At 41.9% G+C, this 22,217-nt stretch overlaps 2 protein-coding genes across 8 annotated transcripts in view; both read left to right on the forward strand.

Annotated features, from left to right (window-relative positions):
* The window catches only part of esrrga (estrogen-related receptor gamma a), a 139,721-nt gene extending 133,433 nt beyond the window's left edge, over window positions 1–6,288 (forward strand). For all 7 annotated transcript variants that reach the window (XM_085907548.1, XM_085907544.1, XM_085907542.1 and 4 more), the window contains one exon: window positions 1,633–6,288. In XM_085907548.1, coding sequence (XP_085763674.1) covers window positions 1,633–1,877 — 245 coding nt within the window. In that variant the 3' untranslated portion in view covers window positions 1,878–6,288. The remainder of the gene's footprint in view (window positions 1–1,632) is intronic.
* A 5,244-nt stretch (window positions 6,289–11,532) lies between these two features.
* Window positions 11,533–22,217, forward strand: part of ush2a (Usher syndrome 2A (autosomal recessive, mild)) — a 113,395-nt gene continuing 102,710 nt past the window's right edge. The window contains exons 1-7 of the mRNA XM_085907901.1: window positions 11,533–11,750; window positions 11,865–11,990; window positions 12,588–13,188; window positions 13,967–14,181; window positions 14,298–14,519; window positions 15,669–15,837; window positions 21,352–21,487. Of these exons, the coding sequence (XP_085764027.1) occupies window positions 12,733–13,188; window positions 13,967–14,181; window positions 14,298–14,519; window positions 15,669–15,837; window positions 21,352–21,487 (1,198 nt within the window). The 5' untranslated portion in view covers window positions 11,533–11,750; window positions 11,865–11,990; window positions 12,588–12,732. The remainder of the gene's footprint in view (window positions 11,751–11,864; window positions 11,991–12,587; window positions 13,189–13,966; window positions 14,182–14,297; window positions 14,520–15,668; window positions 15,838–21,351; window positions 21,488–22,217) is intronic.

Here is a 22,217-nt window from a genome sequence, read left to right on the forward strand (position 1 = left end):
AGATGTATTATTTCAGTCCAGAAAATATTAGCCATTACACACCAATTCAGCTATGTCAGAATAGCTTGAACAGATCATATTCTGGAATAATAATAATTTTATTTCAATTGTCCATCAATTGTAAGAAAAAAAAATAAATCTGTGAATCACAACAACTTTGCATCACGGGCCAATCATTCCAAGTTTTCGTCAAGACAACAGAACGCTAGCATTAGCATTTTGAAGGGCACTGACACTAATTAATTCACGGGATGCTAATCGTCTGCATTAATGAAGCCATGCAAGCCTTAAGAAATGTTAACAAACGTGCCCCACATGTAAAGACACTTCAACTAGCCATGGGAAACACGAAGCATGTGTGTCGCAAATCGTATTCCATGTTGTAGTTTAACAGCTCCTGCTCATTAAGTCACGCTGTTTAGTTTGAGAGTGTACAGCAGCAGCCATGACTAGAAGGCAAAACACTAAACACATTAACATTAACTACACTTGTATCGAGTTAATCCAGCTGCATTTCATTTGTGTTTTATTCACAATTCCTGAATCCACAATTAAACGGAAAGAAAACAACCTATTTTAAATCTTGTGTATTGTCATGCAAATAAAACTACTAAACGATCTAGTAAATAAAATATGGGGTCGGACCACCCAGTCCTTTATAAACTGTGAAGATGCAAGCTGAGTTTTCTATTGATCCTTATAGGACAAACTCGAGTGGTCTGCTCCTGCATACTGATACTTGCATTACACTCTATAGATCCAGCCTTGTGTATATATGTCATCTGCGGCTGCTTTTCTATTTTATTATAATCCATTCGTATTGTAAACTGAAGGCTGAGACAATTTTACCATCAAAACAGATTATTTGTAAATATTTTGCAACACACAGATCAGCTAGGTCTAATACTGGTTTGTGGTGTTTATCCAGCCACACTAACTGGCAACGTACCGCGTGTGTGTAGTCAGGTGTGTTAGTGTGGGTGTATGGATCAGCAGTTGTCTTGTGATTATTATTTAACATGCATGTAGCCATTGATCAAATCCATTGATCAGAGGTCGGGAGCTAAAGGCCAGCTCACATTAAGACTCGGCCTCCCCAAGGGCCAATATGGAGCATTATTATTGAGGGACATTCTCAGCCTGCACACTGCCACGTGTGCTGAAAACGACACGCCACCAACAAGAGGGATTACGTCTGTGTGTGTGTGTGTGTGTGTGTGTGTGTGTGTGTGTGTGTGTGTGTGTGTGTGTGTGTGTGTGTGTGTACAAACACACACGCTTAAGGTGTTGCCCGATCTCTCCATCATCCTACAACTCCATCTTTTTTGGACTCCGCCCACCTGTCTGTGTGGCTGTTCATTCATCACGCCCACTGATCCGCACTTTTAAAGACACATGCTCGAACGAGCTCTGAATCTAAAAAAGCCACTATGTTCTGTGTTAAGATGCCAGATAACGTATTTGGAAAATAAAGGCAGTGTATTTCTTGGCCTTCACTGTGTACAGTAGGACCACTCATGTTTTGAATTCAATTTAAATGAAATTGCAAAATTAATACAACTTTGAGGCCAAAAAACAAACAAACATGACAGTCACATTCCAACATAACAAAATCCTCATTTTCTTCGTCAGATTCCATGCATATTGAGGACGTGGATGCAGTGCAGAAGCTCCAGGACGTGCTCCACGAGGCCCTGCAGGACTACGAGGCTTCCCAGCACCAGGAGGACCCCCGGCGGACGGGCAAACTGCTCATGACCCTGCCGCTGCTCCGTCAGACCTCCACCAAGGCCGTGCAGCACTTCTACAGTATCAAGCAAGACGGCAAAGTGCCCATGCACAAACTCTTCCTGGAGCTGCTGGAGGCCAAAGTGTGAGGGCGTAAAGTCCAAGCAACTATCTTTGACACACACACACATACGCACGCACCCAAACACACACACGATAATATGTCCCTTAAGTTCACCCCCTATGACTAAACAAGTAAGCTACTCCTCTTAACTTCAACCACTGATGTCTCTGATTGCAAACGAAAAGGCTTGGTTGACCTTTTGTTTTGGGAAGTGGGCGCTGACTGGCTTTGACCCCGCCTCCTCTTAAGGGGCAAGAGGATGACACTTCCTACTGATATTGTTGTGTGCAGAAACACTGACGATGGCACTCACATATGCATTTAATGATGACATTATCAATCGGAACTTGCTCCAATGAAGATAAATTCAAAAGGAAATGTTTGGAGAACTGATGAGACTTTCTCCCTTGCCCCCCCCCCCCCCATATAATTTTTTTAAGGGTTTAAGAAGATAAAGGGAAAAAATCCTAAAGAAGTATTAAAGACATTTGTAATCACATTATGTGTACATTGACATTTGGATGGACAAAGAAGAAGATGGTGAGGAGCTTTGCCTGCCAAAAGATGGAACTGCATTCAGCGGATGCCAGCAACTTTATGCCATTACCCCAAATTCTGACCTTTTTTTTTTTAATATATCAATTTGAGGCCCTGGACTGTTGTTCACTTTTACGAATGATTCAAAAGCGGTCTCCTTGTGCTGATAACATGCAGAGAGCAGGCGTGTCCAAAGATTGTATTTGGAATTGGTTGCCGGAAACACTTGCTTTCCAGAAAAGTCACCTGCTTGTGACCTGTTGGCACTTGTTGAAGCTGAAAATTCTCTCAGACATAAACGTGATGAATTTAAGAGCGGGGGAAAAAAAAAGTCGCTTTTCCACTGCATTGTACCAGCTCGGCTCACATTTCTGCTTCTTACTAGGTCAGCTGCTAGCTACGGAAACCGCATCGAACATGCACTGAATCTATCGGTCGAGACAAGCTAACGAAGGAAACTGATTTATTCTGAGACAAAGTCCAAAGTTTGAGATAATTCCACACTTCAATATAGCCCACCACCATTATTTAGAATATTTTGTGATCCCAACACAAGAATAAATGACTTATTGAACAAATTGTAACAAAAAGACGTAATAAGCACTTTGAGCCAGATAGCCACTGGTCGCTAATCTGAGCTCCCAAAGGCCAATTTTATGTGCTCATTCGCTGGCACCCACGTCACTTACCATTCAGCCCCGCCTTTTGAAGCACCACACACAGATATTGGGGCAAGCAACCCCAATTAGATAACAATAACACCTCCACTTCACATGCACATTTGGTAAATCATGAAAGCCACGGAAGTGGGTAGCATGCAGTGCCAAAGTGGTCAACGATCTGACAACTCCTCATATTGTCTTTGTCAATCTGCAGTATTTTCACCTTGCACGTATTTCAGTCAAGTGGCGCCTCAGTGCTTCCCTCCTCGTTCAGCTTCCCTCACAAGATCATCTTAACAAGATGGCCTCAGAGCAAAAGTTCCACAAGTGTGACGGGCCACTGTCGGGATAAAAGGTGACTAAAAAGTTGCTTTATTTTTCTTTCTTGGCTTCCATCTCATAATAATTGTAGCTAAGGTAACCAATACTAGGCTTGTAAATAAGTCATCCTGTATTTTCCTCTACCAGCTTGACCACCCTCAGTGGTCATCATGTATGTATAAATATAACAACTTATCATGTATTAACAAATCAAAGTTTATCTTAGGGGCTTCCAAGCAAGAGTGTATTGACAAGAGTGTGCAAGGACGGGCTTTAGGGAGAATATGTAGCTTATTTTTTCTCTTTTTGTGAGTTGGAAATTTATACATAGCAGTCATGACATTGTAGCATGAAGTCAGATTGTGATGGGCGTCAACATGAGCAGTGTTCACTTTATTCAACTCATGTTTGTAACTTGTCATGTGACCAAATGCAACATTTTCTGTAACATTTTCTCCATAGCTAAGTAGGAAAAGACGGGGACAGTTAAAAGCAATGGTTCCACCAAGTGCTACGGTTCACTTCTGTTCGGAACCGTAATTCTGATCTTTGATTATTTGTTCAGTTATTTCCAATGTGTTTTGTCGTTGAATATAATGCGAGGAAAGTCAAGTCAAAGTGAATCAATCAGTGATCGACTGCTGTTTGAAAATCACGCACAGCAATATCCCATTTTGGTTCTGTTTGAAATGAAAATCTTTGTTAGAACTCTGAAATGTTGGTTATGCAGGATCTCACTCTCGACTGATTTGTAGCACTTGGTGGAAATGGGCCATAAATAAGCAAAAGCGTATGGGAAACTGGGAAATGGTGCTAAAAAAAAATAGCATGCCTAAATTCACTGATTTGCCCAGTTTGCTATCCCACTCACTTCCTGTTCTGGAACATTTAATTTCTTAAAGTGCAATCATTTCAAGTAACAAAGATAAAAACAAAGGTTACAGCCTGTAATGTATGTTAACGCATTATTTGTTCCCTTTTCAAATACAACCATAGACCAGAGTTTGATCACTCATTATAGCTTTAAGAGTTGGGGATTTAAACATAATAATCCACATTATGTATGTAATTTGCAAAGCTGGATAAAAATATTTGTCCAACCTACTAGAAGCTGGCAGCTGAGGAGTTAAGCGTAGTCCATCTCTAACATCGCTCGCAAACATCATTAAATATTAGCGGCTATTTTCTCAGCCTTCATTAACATTGTATATTGTAAATACAGACAGATTACACTTCTAACATAAGACATTTTATTGGAAACAAAAGATTTTTTAAAAAGTAAAAAAAATGTAGCTCAACCTCGAAAGTTTCACCTTCCGCCATCTCTACTGCGGCGGGAATTTTTTTGCTTTTAATACGCCCCCAAGTCTTCCTTCTGTTTTGGCTCCGCCCCTCTTCCGCTGAGCAATCGGATGCGTGCCTGAGTGCTTCCCTTGTCCCGACTCCCGTCCTCGTACAGTGTGCAGAATCTCAGTAGACTAGAGGCCATGCGGTCCGGCTGTTGGATCAGTGCATCGTGGCATCGGGTTAAATTTCAGCACTCAGCTCTTACCTGACTACTCATACTTAATAAATTATTTAGTATCTAAATGCTAAACACAAGTAATTAAAAGGGGAAGGGTCATTTGTGTAACTTTGCTGTAGAACAAACAATATTCTGTATATCTTTTAAAAGACAGACTGACAAGGAGAACCTTTTGATAAGCTCGCTGTACATATACATAACTACCTTCCACTCAGCTTGACAACACCTCAACCATTTTGTTCATTTGTTCTTGAAATGATTTAATGCTGTTTTTATATGTATTTAATTACTTCTGAGGAAAAGTGAGGCCTAAACTCGTATCTTTTAATTGTCTCTAAGTCTGTAAATGTAAACTAGAACTCTTATAAGAATCCTGAAGTTCAACATGTAATGTAAAAGTACATTATTGCTTTTTTTTCTCTTTTATACAGTAAGACAAAAGGTGCTTTTAACAACAACAAAAAACGTATTTGCAGTCTAAATTGTCACCTGTCAAATTAAACCGAGAGAAAATACTTCAAAGATCGCAACTGTGCACTTGATGTGACTTCAAAGCAGCAATCTTTAATGTCATATTTTTTTCCTATGGGCCAATTCAGTTGATCGCAAAGGTATCACCGTTCTTGTCCAAGATCAATATGCATCAATATGCAGGATGCTTCAACTTTGTAAAAGTTTTTTTTTTTTTTTAGAAGCAATATTTTATTGACTGAACTCTTGACAAGTTGCACTTATGACCAATTATTGAAGTTTAAACCGATACAAATAGACCGTTTGGTATTTTCCATGAGGTGCAATGGGAAAAGGAGTGGGGTGGTTTGACCTGGTTGCACTTTAAGCACCATGAAAGAAATGTTCTTCTGTTACTCAGACGCATTAGCTGCAAATATTGTATGTAATCCATCTATGACTTGTGTAGCTGGAGCAGCAAAGGATTGTTTGTCCCTCCCAGCTCGACACTCATTTTGTTGTATTTAATTGTAGCCGCCAGTTGCCCCTACATTCACGGGCGAGGGCGAGTTTGGATAAAAACCTTTCGAGGAAAAAAAAAAAAAAAAGACCCTTGCCTTGTGAAGAGTTCCGGACGAAGGGGGAAACCCCCTGTATTGTTATTAAAAACATGTTCGTAGATTTTAGATGTGCTTCACATCATAAAATAAAAAAGGAAAAAAAAAACCTACCTGTATATTTTTGTGATGTGTATCATACAAGTGTGCTCCAATGATAATGCCCATTTGTGTAAATGTATTTATTTCACACTGTATATATTGTTCAATGCAAAAAGAGAGACCTATGATTCTGTAAGTTAAACGACTATTGTTTGAAGCATTACATGTGTTACTCCAGACTATGCCTTTCAGGATTATTACAGTAGAGCAATATCGATTAAAACCAGGCTTCCAGTTTTGAATCTTGTTCTCTTCCTCTTTCAAATGACATCACATTTATTCTGATACCATTGATGGATGGATGGATGGATGGATGGATGGATGGATGGATGGATGGATGGATGGATGGATGGATGGATGGATGGATGGATGGATGGATGGATGGATGGATGGACGGGCGGGCAGGTGGGTGGATGGAGTGACAGATGGAGAGACGGACGGACGGTCGGATAGTCAGTCAGTCACAAGTAAAAGTTGATTTGCCCTCATAAAATTCGGGTAGGGCAGGATGAGGTGTGGGCAAGTGTGAACAGCTTGCTCCAGTGGGTGGCTAACTAGTGTCCATTTGGAAAAAACTCGATCTTCTCCTCTTGCCAAGGGCACGGCACACACACTCAGGGATGTAAGACATGCTGCGTGCGGCACTAAACAGACGATAACATTCAGCCATGTCTGTTGTGCCCTCCCCTTTTTATTCTCTTCCCGTTCCCCCATCTAATAGCCAGCAGCAGTAAATGGGATGCAGAGGCCAAAGATTTAATGTAGCAGAGAGCCATGAAGCCTTTTAAGAAGCCTTCTTCTAACAGGGGGGGGTTGAGGGTGCGATCTGACCTGCAGGCAAATATTTTTCAACCAGATGACATCAGAAGATTTCACCATCATGAACAAGATTTTATTTGTATTTTTTTTTCGACAAGTTCCGGCCTTCTCAGATGACTCTCGAACATTTCCCCCACTCACGTCGGTCAGCCTGCTCAGCTCCGTGCGCATATGTCTCATTTTACTTGCTTGCCTTTTGGAGTTCATTTATTTTATTTTATCTTTGATTCATTATTATGATACGATAAAAGCTACTTGAGCATTTCAGCTGCCGAGGGGCCCTTATCGTTAACCTTGTGGAACGCGTGTGAGAGTGGGCGCCGCACGCCGCATCGCTAATAGCCGACTTAACTCCTCTCTCCTCCTGCGCCTCCTCCACCTTCTGGCTTCATCTACATCGCTCCTTCAATCTGCGTCTCCCGGCGAGCATCTCTTACTTTTCTTATCTCTCTGTCTGATATCCCCTCAATGCTCTAATGGCCTCTGTGAATTCTCACAGATTTTTTGTAATAGCAAAACACAATTGCCTAACCATTAAGTGCAAAACTGACCATATTCCCAATTTAAGGAAACCACACACAATTTATTAGATACATTTATGAACGTTATAAAACGTATGTATCATTCTAGCCATTGGGATGAAGCGGAACCCAAAAGGTGTCCCCCCTCACTTCTCACCCAGTCCGAGCAGTGGTAGACAGTCCCGAAGGATAACCATCTTTGTTTGAGGCCTTGGAAAAGTGTTAATGTGCAACTTTGCACCAGTGGCGCTAACGTAACCTTAGAGTGTGTGCGTGCGTGCGTGCGTGCGTGTGTGTGTGTGTGTGTGTGTGTGTGTGTGTGTGTGTGTGTGTGTGTGTGTGTGTGTGTGTGTGTGTGGCCTTGTATCAGTCGGGTGGTTCCCATGGGTTTCACATGTCGAGTGACATGGCCTGGTGCTGGTAATGGCCTTTCACGTCTCTTAGACCCCCTGACACACACACGCACACACAGACACACACACACACACACACGCACGGATAAAGAGTGATTGATTTGCACAGTAGACATAAGAACACAGACACACAAAAAACAACAGTTTATCTGAATCCATAGGAGAGATTGATGATTTCAAGTGAATTGAAATGATAGTTTTCATTAGCCCCACCTACCAAGAACGGCACTGTGTCCTGATTGGTGGAACACCCAAAATATAGTAATTGCCATAATTTAATATGGTCTTGTCAGAATTATTTTTCATCACATATCATTTGTTGTACCCTAAAATAATCTAGTCATTTTTTAGAAATAACCATCATAAATTGGTTCAGATCTCACAGACCAATGTAATGCAAATTACTCCTACCTACAGGACAGGAGGAGAATATTTTCTATTGCCGTTTTTGGAACATTCATATTTACAGCGCGGCTTGCCGTTATTCGAGGTCTGCACTTATTTTGAATGTACTTGCAGAGCCCTCATGATCTATGGTCAACCACACCCTCCCTCCATTAGCTTACATGCTATCTTGCAATTAATGTCCACACATTTGAGCAAACCTTCCATGATTGATGCGCTCGCTCTTTGCTCTCTTCTTTTATATGCCTTTTTTGACACTTCCTGTTCACTCTTTTTCATTCAATTCATCATCGCTATAAATTATCTTTGCTCGATTCTGTCTCACATTTCCAATGACAGCCTTCCCTTTCTCTTTCACCATCACCCCATTTTCCACCATTCCCTATCCCTTTACCATTCCACCTCCCGGGGTATAAAGCGGCATAGGTGGCCACACATCTGAACTGCATTTGCGAGCTATAAGAGGGTCAGATGTCTATTTGCACTTTTAACGTCTTAACTCTATACGATGGGCCATTTATTCTCACGCTCTCCTCCCTCTTTAGCACCCTCCATCTGCCTGCGAACCCACCCTGTACGTCTATTTCTCTGGATCTCTCTCGAAGGACACTAAATGTTTTAACTCTCCATTCTATGGGCCATTCATTAAGTTAGTGTACTTTAATAAATAGTCTGACGTGTCACTGGCCAGTGAATTAGTGGCACTTTAAATCCCCTGCTAGCGGCCCAGAGATAGCCGGAGCGTTTGATATGCAGCAACCACTTTTACTCGGCGAACCAATTAGCTTGCCGGAGATGGCAAGAACTTTATTAATAACAAAATCAAGACACCAAACATTAAAGCCGAGACTTATCTTTCACCAGGTTGGTTACCAATATAGAATATCTCAACTTTCTTTAGCATGGGTCACATTATAGAACAATATGAAAAGACTAAATACATTAATGGGCTAAAAGATTTGGAATATCACGAATCGACGTCTGAAAAAACAGCCTTTATTCCGTATTTGAAAACCTTCAACCATAAATACGATGTAAAAATTCTGCAACGTTTACCAGTGGACGTAAACAATGCTAATTGTAAAAAGGTCAGGCGATAGGTAGGTAACTAGCATATGGTGATGTGAGTGTGTTTGTGTGTGCGTGTGTGTGTGTGTGTGTGTGTGTGTGTGTGTGTGTGTTGGGGGGCGTGCATGAGAAGGGATGATTATGCGCATGTGCGTCGACAAGAGAGGCAGGAGGTTAATTCAATCCTATAGACACGCAGCATGGAGGGGATTGGACGGCAGAGCCCTGAGGGTCCCACTGGCCCCGGCCCCAATAAGGGGCACACAGTGTGCACACACAATATGGACAGTGTGACTTGAGGGTATGAAAGCCCAGGAAAAGCCAAATTGTTTTTTATATCTACTTTCTGGTGCATTTCATTTGGAGTTGAGGTGCATGAATGATAAACATGGATTAGAATATATTCATTTATGTCAAGAAAACGAGGCAGGAAACAGGGACAGAAATGGGAGCACGTTTAGAAAATTGTGAGGGATTGGGGGCATGGTGAGGTGCCGGTAGAATGGAGGAATGGATGAACAGTGCTTGTGGAAAAAGAATAGATTTAAGGTTTACTAATGTAAGATTTAATGCTGCTTGGGGTATGAATCGGAAACAGCATTTAGTTTATATGGTAACTGGTATGATATGAGTAAAAAAAATATATATATATATACTTTTTTATTTTTATTTTATTTATATATATTCAATCCAGTTTTCCACCCATCTAGCAAGGTAGAAGGATCATATCGTAAAGTGGAGTCCTAATCAGCCGTGAGGGCCAGGATGGCTCCTCATATCCATGTTGCTGCGGAGATTCAGAGAAACAATACATTTACTGCACACATTACCATATTACGCTTAATGTTATTAGACCGGCAAACACAATTTAATCAAATGTAAGTCATACATAAGTAATTTACAAAATGAGACATTATTAATTGGGTGCTCGTCTTCCAGTTTTAATCCGGTTTGTGAGATAGCACTTCTCTGGAATTTAATGCGTCTGGCTGAATAAATTAATGCATCAAAGTAGGATGAGAGGAAACATTTTGTCCCAATGTCTTGTGAGGAGACCGAGAGATATTTTGAGTGCCATCCATGCATCTTTTTATCCATTCACCCATTAGTCCGCCTGATCCTCATTCATCCAACCAGCATGTACAGTATGCTCCTATCTTTTCAATCATACACATTTGTCGTGCAACTTACAAAAATTTAAATGTTTTAGTCCAACCATGAATTCATTCACATTTCAGTCCAGATTTACAATCACCAAGTCATCCATTATTTAAAACAACAACAACAATCTGCTATCCATTATCAATGCAATCTTATTCATCCATTCATAGTTTTAACCATTATGCATTTATCGTACTGTATTATTCCCTCCATTCATCCATCCATCCATCCATCCATCCATCCATCCATCCATCCATCCATCCATCCATCCATCCATCCATCCATCCATCCATCATCCATCTATTAAATCATCCATCGTGTCCTCGATTCATCTATCCATGATCCCTTTTTCCACCCAAACATTGGAGCACTTTCTCTTCCAGCCAGTCATCCATCCACTCTTCATATCTAGGATATTGATTTCTCTAATTATATTTCTCCTAATTGCTCTTGGCTAATATTTCAGATCAAGTGTGTAGTGTGGTTCCGCCTGTCTCCAGCACGACCCTTCCATTTTTCCTTCCATCATCAATCAATTTTCACTCACCCCAACTTCCTCCTCCCCCATTTGCTTTTTCCTCCCTTATTTCCTCCACCCCTTTCCCTCTCTACCACTTCCCCAGCCCCTAGTCACCTCTTTCCCCCTCGCCCCTCCCTTTGCTCCTCTCTGGCTGCTATTGATTAGAAGGCGAACCTCTAATCTCCTTAAGGTCATTAGGAACACTTAATTAAAACCTAGTTAGAATGCTTTTGTTCCACCAAAGCAAATTGCAGCTGTTCAAACACGATTAGTATGATAACAAAACTTGTTAGTATGGCAAAATATTAGCGACAAAGACAATTTATGAGTTGAAAACAATCAGTTGGGTCAAATTGACCCAAGTTGAATTCTCATCCACGGTTTAGAGTCTATCCTGTTTTGTCAATCACTCTGCATTGTTCAAATAACCACTCAAAAGTATGAGACATAGTCCATATTTTTAATCAGTGACTTAATGCGTGACCATCCTTCTAGTGACCAGTAATAATCTCCGTTGCCTAGTAACGGCGCTGGCGTCCCCTCCACCGTAAGAGCCACTTAAGTGACAGCCTCTTCCCACACAGGTGGGCGCGTACCGTCAGAACATGATTGAATATGTTTAAGGAACGGCTGTCATTAGTGAGCGTTATTTTCTTTTTACCGCAAGTTACTAATACCAGAATATAGTGTAATATGTGAGGCGATCGTTATTTTGAAATGAGCGCGTCTTGTTGCGCCTGTGACCAGATGGCGGCTGGCTGCTGCTAATCTCCTTAGGTACAGCGTCCGCGTCCCGTGTCGTTTGTTTTGAATCAGATTGCACTGAAAAAGACGAGAAGAGCACAGGGATGAGTTGGCAAACCCGGATAACTTCTTTTTTTTGTATTGCAGAGTTCTTTTTTTTTTCTTCATAAAACCAGAAGTTGAGCCAAAGGAACTATTACGAGTTGAATTAAGGTCTACTCCGCCCCGCCCCCTCCCGTCTGGCAAGTGACGGCTATTTGGCTGCACGTACAGGTAGGTTGAATTAACAAATTGGATTTTTACGTACAGCGTTGTGCATCGGGAGCCAGCAGCAACAGGTGAGTTGCAAACTGCTTTTGCTTATTTGTAACAAATTTGTGACGGCATACAGCAAGAGTGAGACACCGTTATTAGATACACTGTGTCCATCCTCTCCAAGGCACATTATTGTGAGCGGGGTGCAAGTAATTCAACACTTGAGCTCGACTGCTCCGCTGGCCTCCTTTTGTGTGTATGTGTGTCAAAATGTGAAATTGAAGCTGATAAGCATTGCAATGAAGAGAGATTTTGACATAAGCCTCAATTTCCAGCAAACCAATGCGGGGGAAAAAAAAAAAGCCGTCGGGTTGTATGAGAACCTTGAGGCCAGATGCCAGGAGGAAACAGGGCATGTTTAATTCAATGGGGAATGAAGAAAAGGGGGGAAAGTGATGTAGCAGTATCAGTTGAGCCGTGCCTCCATCAAGCTGTACATGATAGTGTTGGCTTTGGCCAGGGAATAGCCTGCATGGCATTTCACTTGCCTCAGATTTGTCTCATTTTGGATTTTGCTCTGACCACATTTCTCTGCCGCTCTCCCTCCCTCCACAGGTTGTGAAATCCTAGCTATCATGCGAAGGCTTTGGTTGTGCTCGGTGTGTGCGGCGGACAGAGGCAGTGTAACCGACACCTAAGCTTTGCACTTTCACCCTTGGGGGCAGCGACCTGCAAAAGATGTCTCCCTAACTCGGCCACCATGATACCATGCCAGTCATCACTTATTCAAGCGCTGTTGGGAGGCTTCCAAGGTATCTCCAGCTTCTGGAATATCCCACTGGCATCAGGAATGTTCCAAAAACTCAGATTCTACCATCTTTTAGGGTCGCAGGGGGTCGCAAAAATGACGAGAAGAATGAGAAGAACATGGCGCACAAGGATGGAAAGACAAGATCAATTATGGATTGACTGCAAGTGGCAAGTTGGAAAAGTTGAGGGAGAAGCTGCTAGGATTTCATTCATTGATGTACTAAGAGAAGATGATCTCCAACAGGACCAAAACAAGAGCAGAAGCCACAAAAATCCTGTAAAACATTGTACAGAAGAACGTGTTAAGAGAGACTATAAAATAATGTTGGTGATGAGGTGGCAAGCTATCTTCTTCTGTATATGCGTCCTCTTCATTGGCCTGGTTCCAAAACCTGCTTCGTCACAGGTAAGAAAAATGTTCGGCTTTGCTGGTGACTGTTTGGAACCCATTTTTAAATTGTCCTTTTTGCTCTGGGTTGTTTCTGGCTCGAATTGAGTCAGAGGTGGTGTTGACTTGGATTGGCTCAAGCACTTTTTCTGCAGAGTATTTACATGCATTTCAGTCTTCTTTCATAGGTTCTCTATTTTAAATCAATTTTAAATAAAATTATAAAAAATGTCTAAAATTATCAAATTTATAAAATACATATAAAATATAAAATTTAAAAAATAAAATAAATATAGCATCACTAGTTTGCAATAAATAAAATGTAAATGTGGCACTGTTTAATGGTAGTTCAACATTGACACATTTCACAGCCAATGGCAAAATATTTAAGATTCCCTTAATTCTACCTTTACTGTCAATTACAAATGGATTTTACAAGCTTAACATCTCAAATTGATAAAGCAAAATTCTAGTCCTTCCAAAATGCTAAGTTTCTTTTTTCTTATAGCAGTATTTGGTATAACTGCTTTAGACTTTCTCGTTTTTATATTGCTAACTAATCTCACACATTTTAAGTTCACGTGAGCAATTGCTCGGTATGCTTTTAAGACAGGCCATCCACCGGATGAGTTCCACATACATTAGTTAACGCACAAGCCGTTAAATTGCGTGGCTCCCAACGAGATTGTCATTACTGTATCCATGTGTGTCGGCTTACTGCTGATAAGAATAAGTACACGAGGTCCACACGAAATAGGAACGGTCACACTTGTTCAATCTTCTGTCATTATAACAGGGACATTTCCCGCCAATGGAGAACATTGGTGCCTTCAAACCCGTGTCCACCTCGCCGCCTCGTTTTAGCTGTGGGGTTCCGGATCGGAGCGTCTACTGCCGGATGGCTTCCTCACAAGCCGAGCTTTTGACGTGCCATCGGGCCTCCTGCATCCAGGAGTGTCCCTATAGAGACTCCATGCCACCTTATGCCCCACTATTATTGCCTGCTTACAGGTAATCAGATGTTTATGTGACTGTTTATGACTAAGACCAGATATTTGAGGCATTCTCGCTGATGAGAATGTTCATGGGAAAATATTGACCAATTTCATAATTTTTCTTCGAACCAGGGGTGCTTGCATCACAGAAGATGCTAAAGACATTCGTCCTATCCTCCGTCAGAGATCACAGTTGGACCGCTTGACCACATCGATGTCAAGCGGGGATTCTCGTAGTGTTGTGTTTCCTCAAGGCCGCCAGGAATGTCTGCTGTCTCCCCCGTCTCAGAAGATGGGAGCATCGGGATCCCTCACTCTGGCGTTGTGGATTAAACCAAACTCTCTTGGAGAGATGTGAGTCAGCTGTTTTCTATTTTTATGGTTAAATAGGTTAAAAATCCAGGTTAGCCTCACTTGAGGTTGATTGGTTTTGCTCTTGGTCATTTGTCTTGGAACGCTTTGATTTTTTTAGTGGAAATGAGATGCAGAGGCCAAAAAGTAAAGCGTTTGATTGACATTTCTGATAGAATGGTCGGAAGCTATTACACAGGTTGCATGTGTTGTTTCAAAAGTGAATTTACAATATATTCAGCTCAATGGCTTTTATTTTTTCAGCGTAACTGTCATTACGTCTGCCATATCTCATTCATGATTCGCGCTGAGTTTTTGTTTGTGCAACTTGTCTCCCTGGACATTCAGATGACAGGCAAGTCTTGTTGTCCTGCTGAACATGACACCTGTACCCGGCTTTCTCTCCCTCCGTGGCTTTCTGATGTTGTCGTCAACCGACTGTCTTTTGTAGTCGGTGCAGCCATGGCCGCCATCAAAGTCTCCAGATGAAAAGAGGTCTCAATCCTCACCTCCGTCCATCTCCTATTTTGTCTCTCGGTCGTTCGCACACATTTGAATGGACGGAACCAGCCACCTGTTTTTACTTAGTAGATTTATTACAATACCTAAAAGAGGAGACGATCATGAAATATAGCATGAGAAGTTTGCCATGACTTCAAAGTTTCAAAATGTCCTTTAGCAGTGTCAAACTGAATAAACAAGATGACATGTTTATAATTCAAGTTGGAAATCAGCAGAAAAAAATTGACAAAGAATTTTCGACTATATTTCCTGTGCTTCTTTTCACACTCGTACGCGTCACCCAGAAGCTCTTGTCTCATTCATCCATCCATCAGTGATTTATATGGAAGGCGTCCCTGGGTTTATAAAAGCCGTGATTTCCCATAAAATGTCACTGATGGTGGTTAATATGACACGTGGAAGGTGTTCGCCTGTGCGAGTCCGCAACCCGTGTAGCACCAGAACCCCAGTCATTGCGTAAAATATTAATATTACATGTATAAATGTCAAAATGAGAGACTGCGTCGAGTAGTGCTCAACATGAATGTTTTTGGTTCAAGTATTGGTGCCGAGAAACCTCTTCACACTTTCCACCGTTCACCCCGTGTCATTTCTTATTGATGTTTTTATTCTTTTGTTTTCCTTTCTCAGGATGTTGCTGGAGAAAAACTCGAGGGACCATTTAGTCTTTTCAGTGACAGTGTCGGAAAGGGTCGTCAGTATAAAGTACACTCAGTCCACAAGTTCAGAACCTCTGATTGTCAGCTTTAGAACCGAGGGACGACTCAGGATGGATATGTGGACACACATTGTTTTACAGGTAACAAAACACACACATACATTCAGAAACTAATTCTATGTGAATTATTTTTTATTTTTTTGAAAATGAATGGATGCACCAGTACTTTTTGTCTTCTTCCTGAAGTCAGCACAAAACCTTTCTCGAGTACAGACATACTAGCATCGGTTGGTTAAAACATATTGATGAGATTTCTTCAAATACGGCCAAGTGGAGCAAGGACCACAAATATCATTGTTTTCAAAGAACAAAAACAGTCTTTCTTTGGCCATAAAACCTCTCAAATGGCGCCTGTGAAGGGACGGACATTTTGAGGCTGTAAGCGACTCTCAGGATGTTTGTGCTTGGTGGAAGAGTATCGTTTTACGCGTTGCTCTGCTGAACAATCTCCCTTTCAGCATCTCTGAACAAGAACAAGGCGGCCATGGGAGAAAACGTGTTTCGATACCTGTTGCTGTTGCTTTTTATGCTTTTGGCTTTAAAATGTGATTGGATCCAATTTTGTTAAGTATAAGTGTCTTTAATCGATTCAACACTGATATAAAAGGTGATACTTCTGTTTAGCTACTTCAGTTTAGTTAGCTATTGTTTAACTAGTTTTAGGCAGATGCCTTACACATTACATTACTGCAAGTTAAATGTGTGCAGGTTCCTGTGCCTCCACAATGCCTGTGCATGTGTTGCGAACAAATATATGTGCTTGAGATAGCGCAACCCTTGTAGCCAATTTGCTACCAGGGTGTTATGTCTTAGAGGTGTATTCCTGTGAATCAGTCTCCCTTTTGTTTAATGACGTGCTGATGTGATCGGCTTTGACCATTCCGAGTCGTAACATAATCATCCTTGACATTCAAAACACCATTCGCATACTGCCACTCACATGCCTGCGCAAACACACACACAGACACTCGCCCAGCAACTTGCAGTTTAGGGATAATTTCTTGCTGTGTGTCAGCCGCAATACAGATATTTCCCCCATGAAGGAGATTTAGAAACATCCCCGTACACGTACACACACCAGTCATCTGTCGGTTTGAAAAGATCAAAACAGCAAAAAAGACAGTCTAAAGGAACACGGGTTTCCGAATGCCGGGAGCAATGCACACACATGCACGCACACAATCACATGTGTGCACACACAGGGCCAAGAGCAAGGTGCTGTAGGGAGGCTGCCGCTCCCAAGGTAGTTGTCTCATCTGATTATGATAACAATGTACGGAGTAGCGGAGGAAAAGGTAGCCGGGAGGGGACTGGAGCGAGAGAGAGAAAAGGGGGGGGGGGGGTAGGAAGTAGTGATAGTTCACTTCAAAGACTCTAATCTGTGGCTCATTTGAACATTGGAGCAGGATTTTGCCAAGGTAGCAACACATGTTCATACGTTTAGGTTATTAAAGTCCTCACTGTCTCATAGATGATGCCTTGGAGTTTCCTCTCGTGCATTGATGGGTTACTGGAGCCAACATTAGAAAACGTTTCTGGGTACACTGACTTGAAAACCCGTTTTTCCCATTGGTAGAATGCGATTGGAGCAAAAGTGAGGGCCGTTTTTCTTTTTTTTTTTTTTTTTTAACATTTTGTTTCGTTGATGTTTCGTTCAACTTCAGAGGTGTTTCTAAACCAACATTCTGCTTGAGTTTTCAATGTTATGAGCATCCCCAAACCAAATGGACCAGACCGTGTTTGCATACATGCGCTTCTAGTTCACCATTCTTTTATTCGTTAATTAAGCAATAGTTTGTGTTGACGAAGGTAAAGGTCCGTGTAGTGGGCATGACTGAGCCAACTGTAATCTGTGCCACTACAAAGAACACTCCTCGGATCCGTCCTTCCTTTCTCGTTTCTTAATTATTATTTTTTTTCAGCGCCCCCTCCTCATTGCTTCCTGCATTGAAAGAAAAAAAAAGTCTTCTAGACTAATGGTCTTTATTAAAAGGTTGGCATGTCACCTTATATATGCCCTCGATCTCTTTTTCCCCCCTCTCTGCTTCTTTCCTTTTCTCTTTCCCAGCCTCATCTATCTCTTCAAAGACCCCCTCCCGCCGCCAACCACCCTTTCATTGTCTCTTCGCCTCCACCTTCCGCGTCCTTCCCCCTCTGCCTCTCATTTTCTTTACACTCACACCCTGTTCCTCTCTCTCTCTCTCGCCCCTCTCTCCATCTCCCTGGGGACAATTTTCTTTTCTTAAATAAACTGTCATAGCTAGTGTTAAAATATGGGCCTTACACGCGGCGAGCGCGACGAGGCAAAGGCACGGGGCCCTGGGCTGGTATAAAACATGGATAATATGCTGTGAGAGGTAATTGTATCTTTTAGCACTGAGATGAGTAGAACAAATGTATCTCCCCCTCTCTTTTTCTCTTTTTATTCCTTTTGCTCCTCACCTCCGCTTCCTATCTCTTGCCTTGCACACCGCGCACGACGTAATACGATAGAGTGAATATTGGCTGTACATCAGAGCTGCTAACAGTTCATTGTGGCGATGGGTGGGGGGTGGGTGAAAGAGAAGCTCGGAAAAACAAGAGGAAGTGCAAAACAGGAGAGAGAGAGAGCGGGAAAGGTAAAGGTAAAGTGAAGATGATGCAATTGTTCTACGAATCACATTGGACTTTTAATTGTGTCTCAAGCTCAAATGATGTTAAGTTTATTATGATTAGTTCCGATGTAATGGCATTAAGGAGAGATAATCAGTGTTATAAAATTAAACTGAGGCCCTGAGGGTCTCTGTTTGTCTGGTCTTTTTTGAGGATGCACAAGGATAGGTAATAGAGGAGAACCAGTTCCCAACTTAGGCGTAGTGTTATTGAAATGTCTAGCTGATTTTACATCTTCATGCTCACTACAAATCTGGAATAAAGTGCAGACTTGCTGTGCATAGTTTTTTTTTACCGGCACGAGTCAAAAAGGGTGTTTGCGCCGTTGTGGGAGTGAATACAGCCGACTTACTTTCTAGCCAATGACAGCGGCTTTACTCATTCACTAAATTCAGCGACAGGCCTGCACAGTCTTTGACAAAGCGGAAACAAAAATCAACTCCCTGGAGTCTACGCAGAAGCTCAAAGCCTCAACAATCAACAGTTTTCTTTCTTTTCTTGTTCAGTTTGGCTTTTGTCAACATTGAAATCTCTCTTTTATTCGACCATTCCTTCCAGCATCCCTGATTCACTCCTCCCCACACCCCCTCCTTTATCTCACTGGCTTGCTCCTTATTGACAGCTTCCCTGGCTGTGTTAGTATTTGTCTTATCAGTGAGTGGCTTGTCACTCATTCAGTCACTAGTAAAGCCTCAGGTGGGGGTGAAGAGAAAGTGAAGACAGTCTGGAAGAGGATAGTTGATGTTTGAGATGAGGAGAAACAACATGCTGGTGTTTATACGAAACAAAAGTGCCACGTTTAATCAAAACAAGGCCAGTAGAGATTTTTTTTTGAAGAAATTGAATCCTCCTTTTCACGTTTGGCGGTTTTCTTTATAGATGAAATGTATTTGCTTTGTGTGCGGTGTCTTCGCAGCATTGCAGGCCTATTTTGTATGTAGAGTTCCTCTCTGCCGCTTCTATCTGTAGCTCACCGCTATCAAGTGAGCTTAGTGGGGAAACACTGTGGTCCACACTGTGTACTTAGCCACAGCTTGGCACAAGTGTGAAAATGGAGAAGGGCTTGATTCAAAATGCTCCTCTACAGATCACTAAAAGCTTTCCACTCATGGTATGACTTACATCGCTTTCACGGAGGCTTAGGTGCTTGCCGGTGTTTTTCTTTTTTTTTTTTTTTTTTTTTTTTTAAACGCCAAGGATGTTTTAACGGACCTTAGAACATATGCATTCCAGGTGGTGTCTTATTCCTCTTGAATATTTCTGTAAGTGACGGATATTGGCAAAAAATAGGGTGAGGGTCTTAAATTCAGTCCATCTGTGAAAAATTGATTGGACACGTGATGTTTCAGTTTTGTAATTTTTAATAAACCATCTTGAGAGTCTTTCTCCAGTGCCAACCGCACAAGGAGCCTCACCTGTCGGACCGCTACCAGAATGTTCAATCACGCCAATGGTGGCTCTCGCGCTGGTGCCAACAATAGCTACTCCTTGCCAACATGGCATCTTAGAGGAAACCAAGCAACTCAATATTTATGTGTGTTTAAAAGAGAAGTTCTTTTTAAACACGAGATGGATTAGGTACCTTCGTAGCAGTGTTTTAATCTCAATATAGATGAAATGGCATCAGTCGAAATGAAACCAGTTATGCCACTTAAAAAGTCGAGTAAAAAAAAAATACACTTCCGACTTTGTCAGAGAGTTCTAAAATTCTCCGGGTGGAGAGGTAAAGGAAAAATTTCCAGCAAAAGCAGATGAATCGAAGAAAGGAAATAAAAACTAAGTGTTTATGAGAGCTAACAAAGAGGACTTGGCTGTGTTTCAGAAGGGCACGTGGCTGCGAAGGAGGATGAAGCGCTTCATCATTCATTTACATCAGCTCTGACAACTGCCTCACATCTCCCCAAGAGCCACACGGCTCGGGCTTAAAGATTCTTAAAGTGGGCCCTTCTTCTGGTTCCCTCTCTCTGACTTTGCCTCTACTTCCTCCTCCCCTTCCTCCTCTTACTCCCATTCTCTCCTGAGCTCTCGTGCGCTTGCCAGTCTTCAATCAGCCATCATGAAAGTGTCTGTCTGCGCGTCTTAACCATCCTCTGAGAGGCAGACACTTGTCTGGGACTGCCTTCATCCCCTAAAGGCTTTTTTTTTTTTTTCCTTTCTTTGACTTATTTCCCTCCTCACACCTTTTCAACTTTCCTAGAGATGACAACAAATGAGAGCGACAGGGCAGGAAAGGAGAGCCAGTGAGAGAAGTGGACAGAAAGATATCACTTTTGTAAATATCCCTTTTAATTGTTTGAATAAAGGTGCTGAGGGAAAGAGAAGGGAAATAAAAAGTAGTGAAATGACGTAATGGACAAAGCAAGGAAGACCAGAGCAAATGAAAGATGGAGGATGAGCGAGAGGGTCTTAAGAATCACGATTATCAGTATCCACAGAGAGTTTCCCAAAAAAGCGGATTTGGAGATTGTGCAAAGGGAAAGAGTGCACACATTAAAGTTTTTCTTATGGAGGTATCTTTTTTTTTTTTTTTTTTTACCCGCTCCCTCCCGCGGGTTTGATGTGAAAGGGAGCCGCCGCTGCTTTGACAATGTTGTCGGCTGTGCCGTTTTCCATATTCATGCTGCAGATCGAAAGAGGACAGAGGCAAGAGCGCAGAGATTTTTGGTCAAACAGAAAGCTCATTTGCGCTGAGGCAGTTTAGCCCCAGGCTTTCCCGCTACTGGGGAAATGAGTTGGAAGATTAGTCGTATGCATAATTCACACTCGCACACTGGGTCACACAAAGATATGCAAAAAAAAAAAATGTTTGTCTACTTAGATTGTTGCACAGGTTGAATGCATGGACAACTTTTATGACGAAAGGAAATTGCAATTCGGAGCAGTGCCATAAAAAATTGTGAAGATGCCGGACAACTTCTATGTGTCACTCTGACTGGCTTTCAGGTGCACGACAGACATGCCAGTTTGTTCCTGAATGGGCTGGAGGAGGACGGGACACCTTTTGAGACCCAATCATTGCCCTTCAGATTGCATGACAGGAATGAGGACAGCACCATGAGGGTGGGACTCGGCTTCAAAGGTAACCACGGCACAAATATTGACAGGTGATATTTGGAGATCCGGTAATATTTACAACTTAATGTTAATATGATGTCAATGATATCACCCATTCTCTTTTGTGATTGATTGGTAGTGCCCGTGAGCCATCTCTAAGTCAATAGGAGAGAGATTGAGAGAAAAATGATATCCGTTCAGCTCCAGAGTGATAAACGAGTGTTTTTCTTCTCGTTTATCAGGCATTGATCTTTGGTTCACTGCAGGTAGCATCTGATAAGTTGAAGATCACATGAGAGGTTGTGATCAATACAAGTGATTGGCTCGGCGGTGTGTGTGTATGTGTAGCTGATCGTCGAACCCCGGGGGCTGTGTCTGGAATTTTGACCAGAGAATTGATTGTGCGAATGCTGATCAGATGTATTGATTAGCAACTATGTCTGTTGTTGGTGGGAGGAATCTGTGTCTGAGGAGTAACAAGAAACAAAAGGATCACGTGTAATTTTTTTTTTGCCTTAAAAAGAAACAAAAACACATATAGTCGCCGGTATCTGCTGTCAACAATTTCAACGAAATACATAAAAAGCCACTTGGCGATGCGGTGGATGACTGAAACGTGCAGTTTGGAAGACAGAGACCTCCACACAGAAGAGAGAATTAAGGCTTATACCTTGCATCATCCCACTAACAATAGGCAGAGTGCTTTACAGAGGAAGCCATAATCCCATTTCCACACGCTAAAGAAATCCTCAGCC

This window comes from Syngnathus leptorhynchus, chromosome 3 (assembly GCF_054491065.1).
Source record: "Syngnathus leptorhynchus isolate UIUO chromosome 3, UIUO_Slep, whole genome shotgun sequence".
Classification (NCBI taxonomy): Eukaryota; Metazoa; Chordata; class Actinopteri; order Syngnathiformes; family Syngnathidae; genus Syngnathus; species Syngnathus leptorhynchus.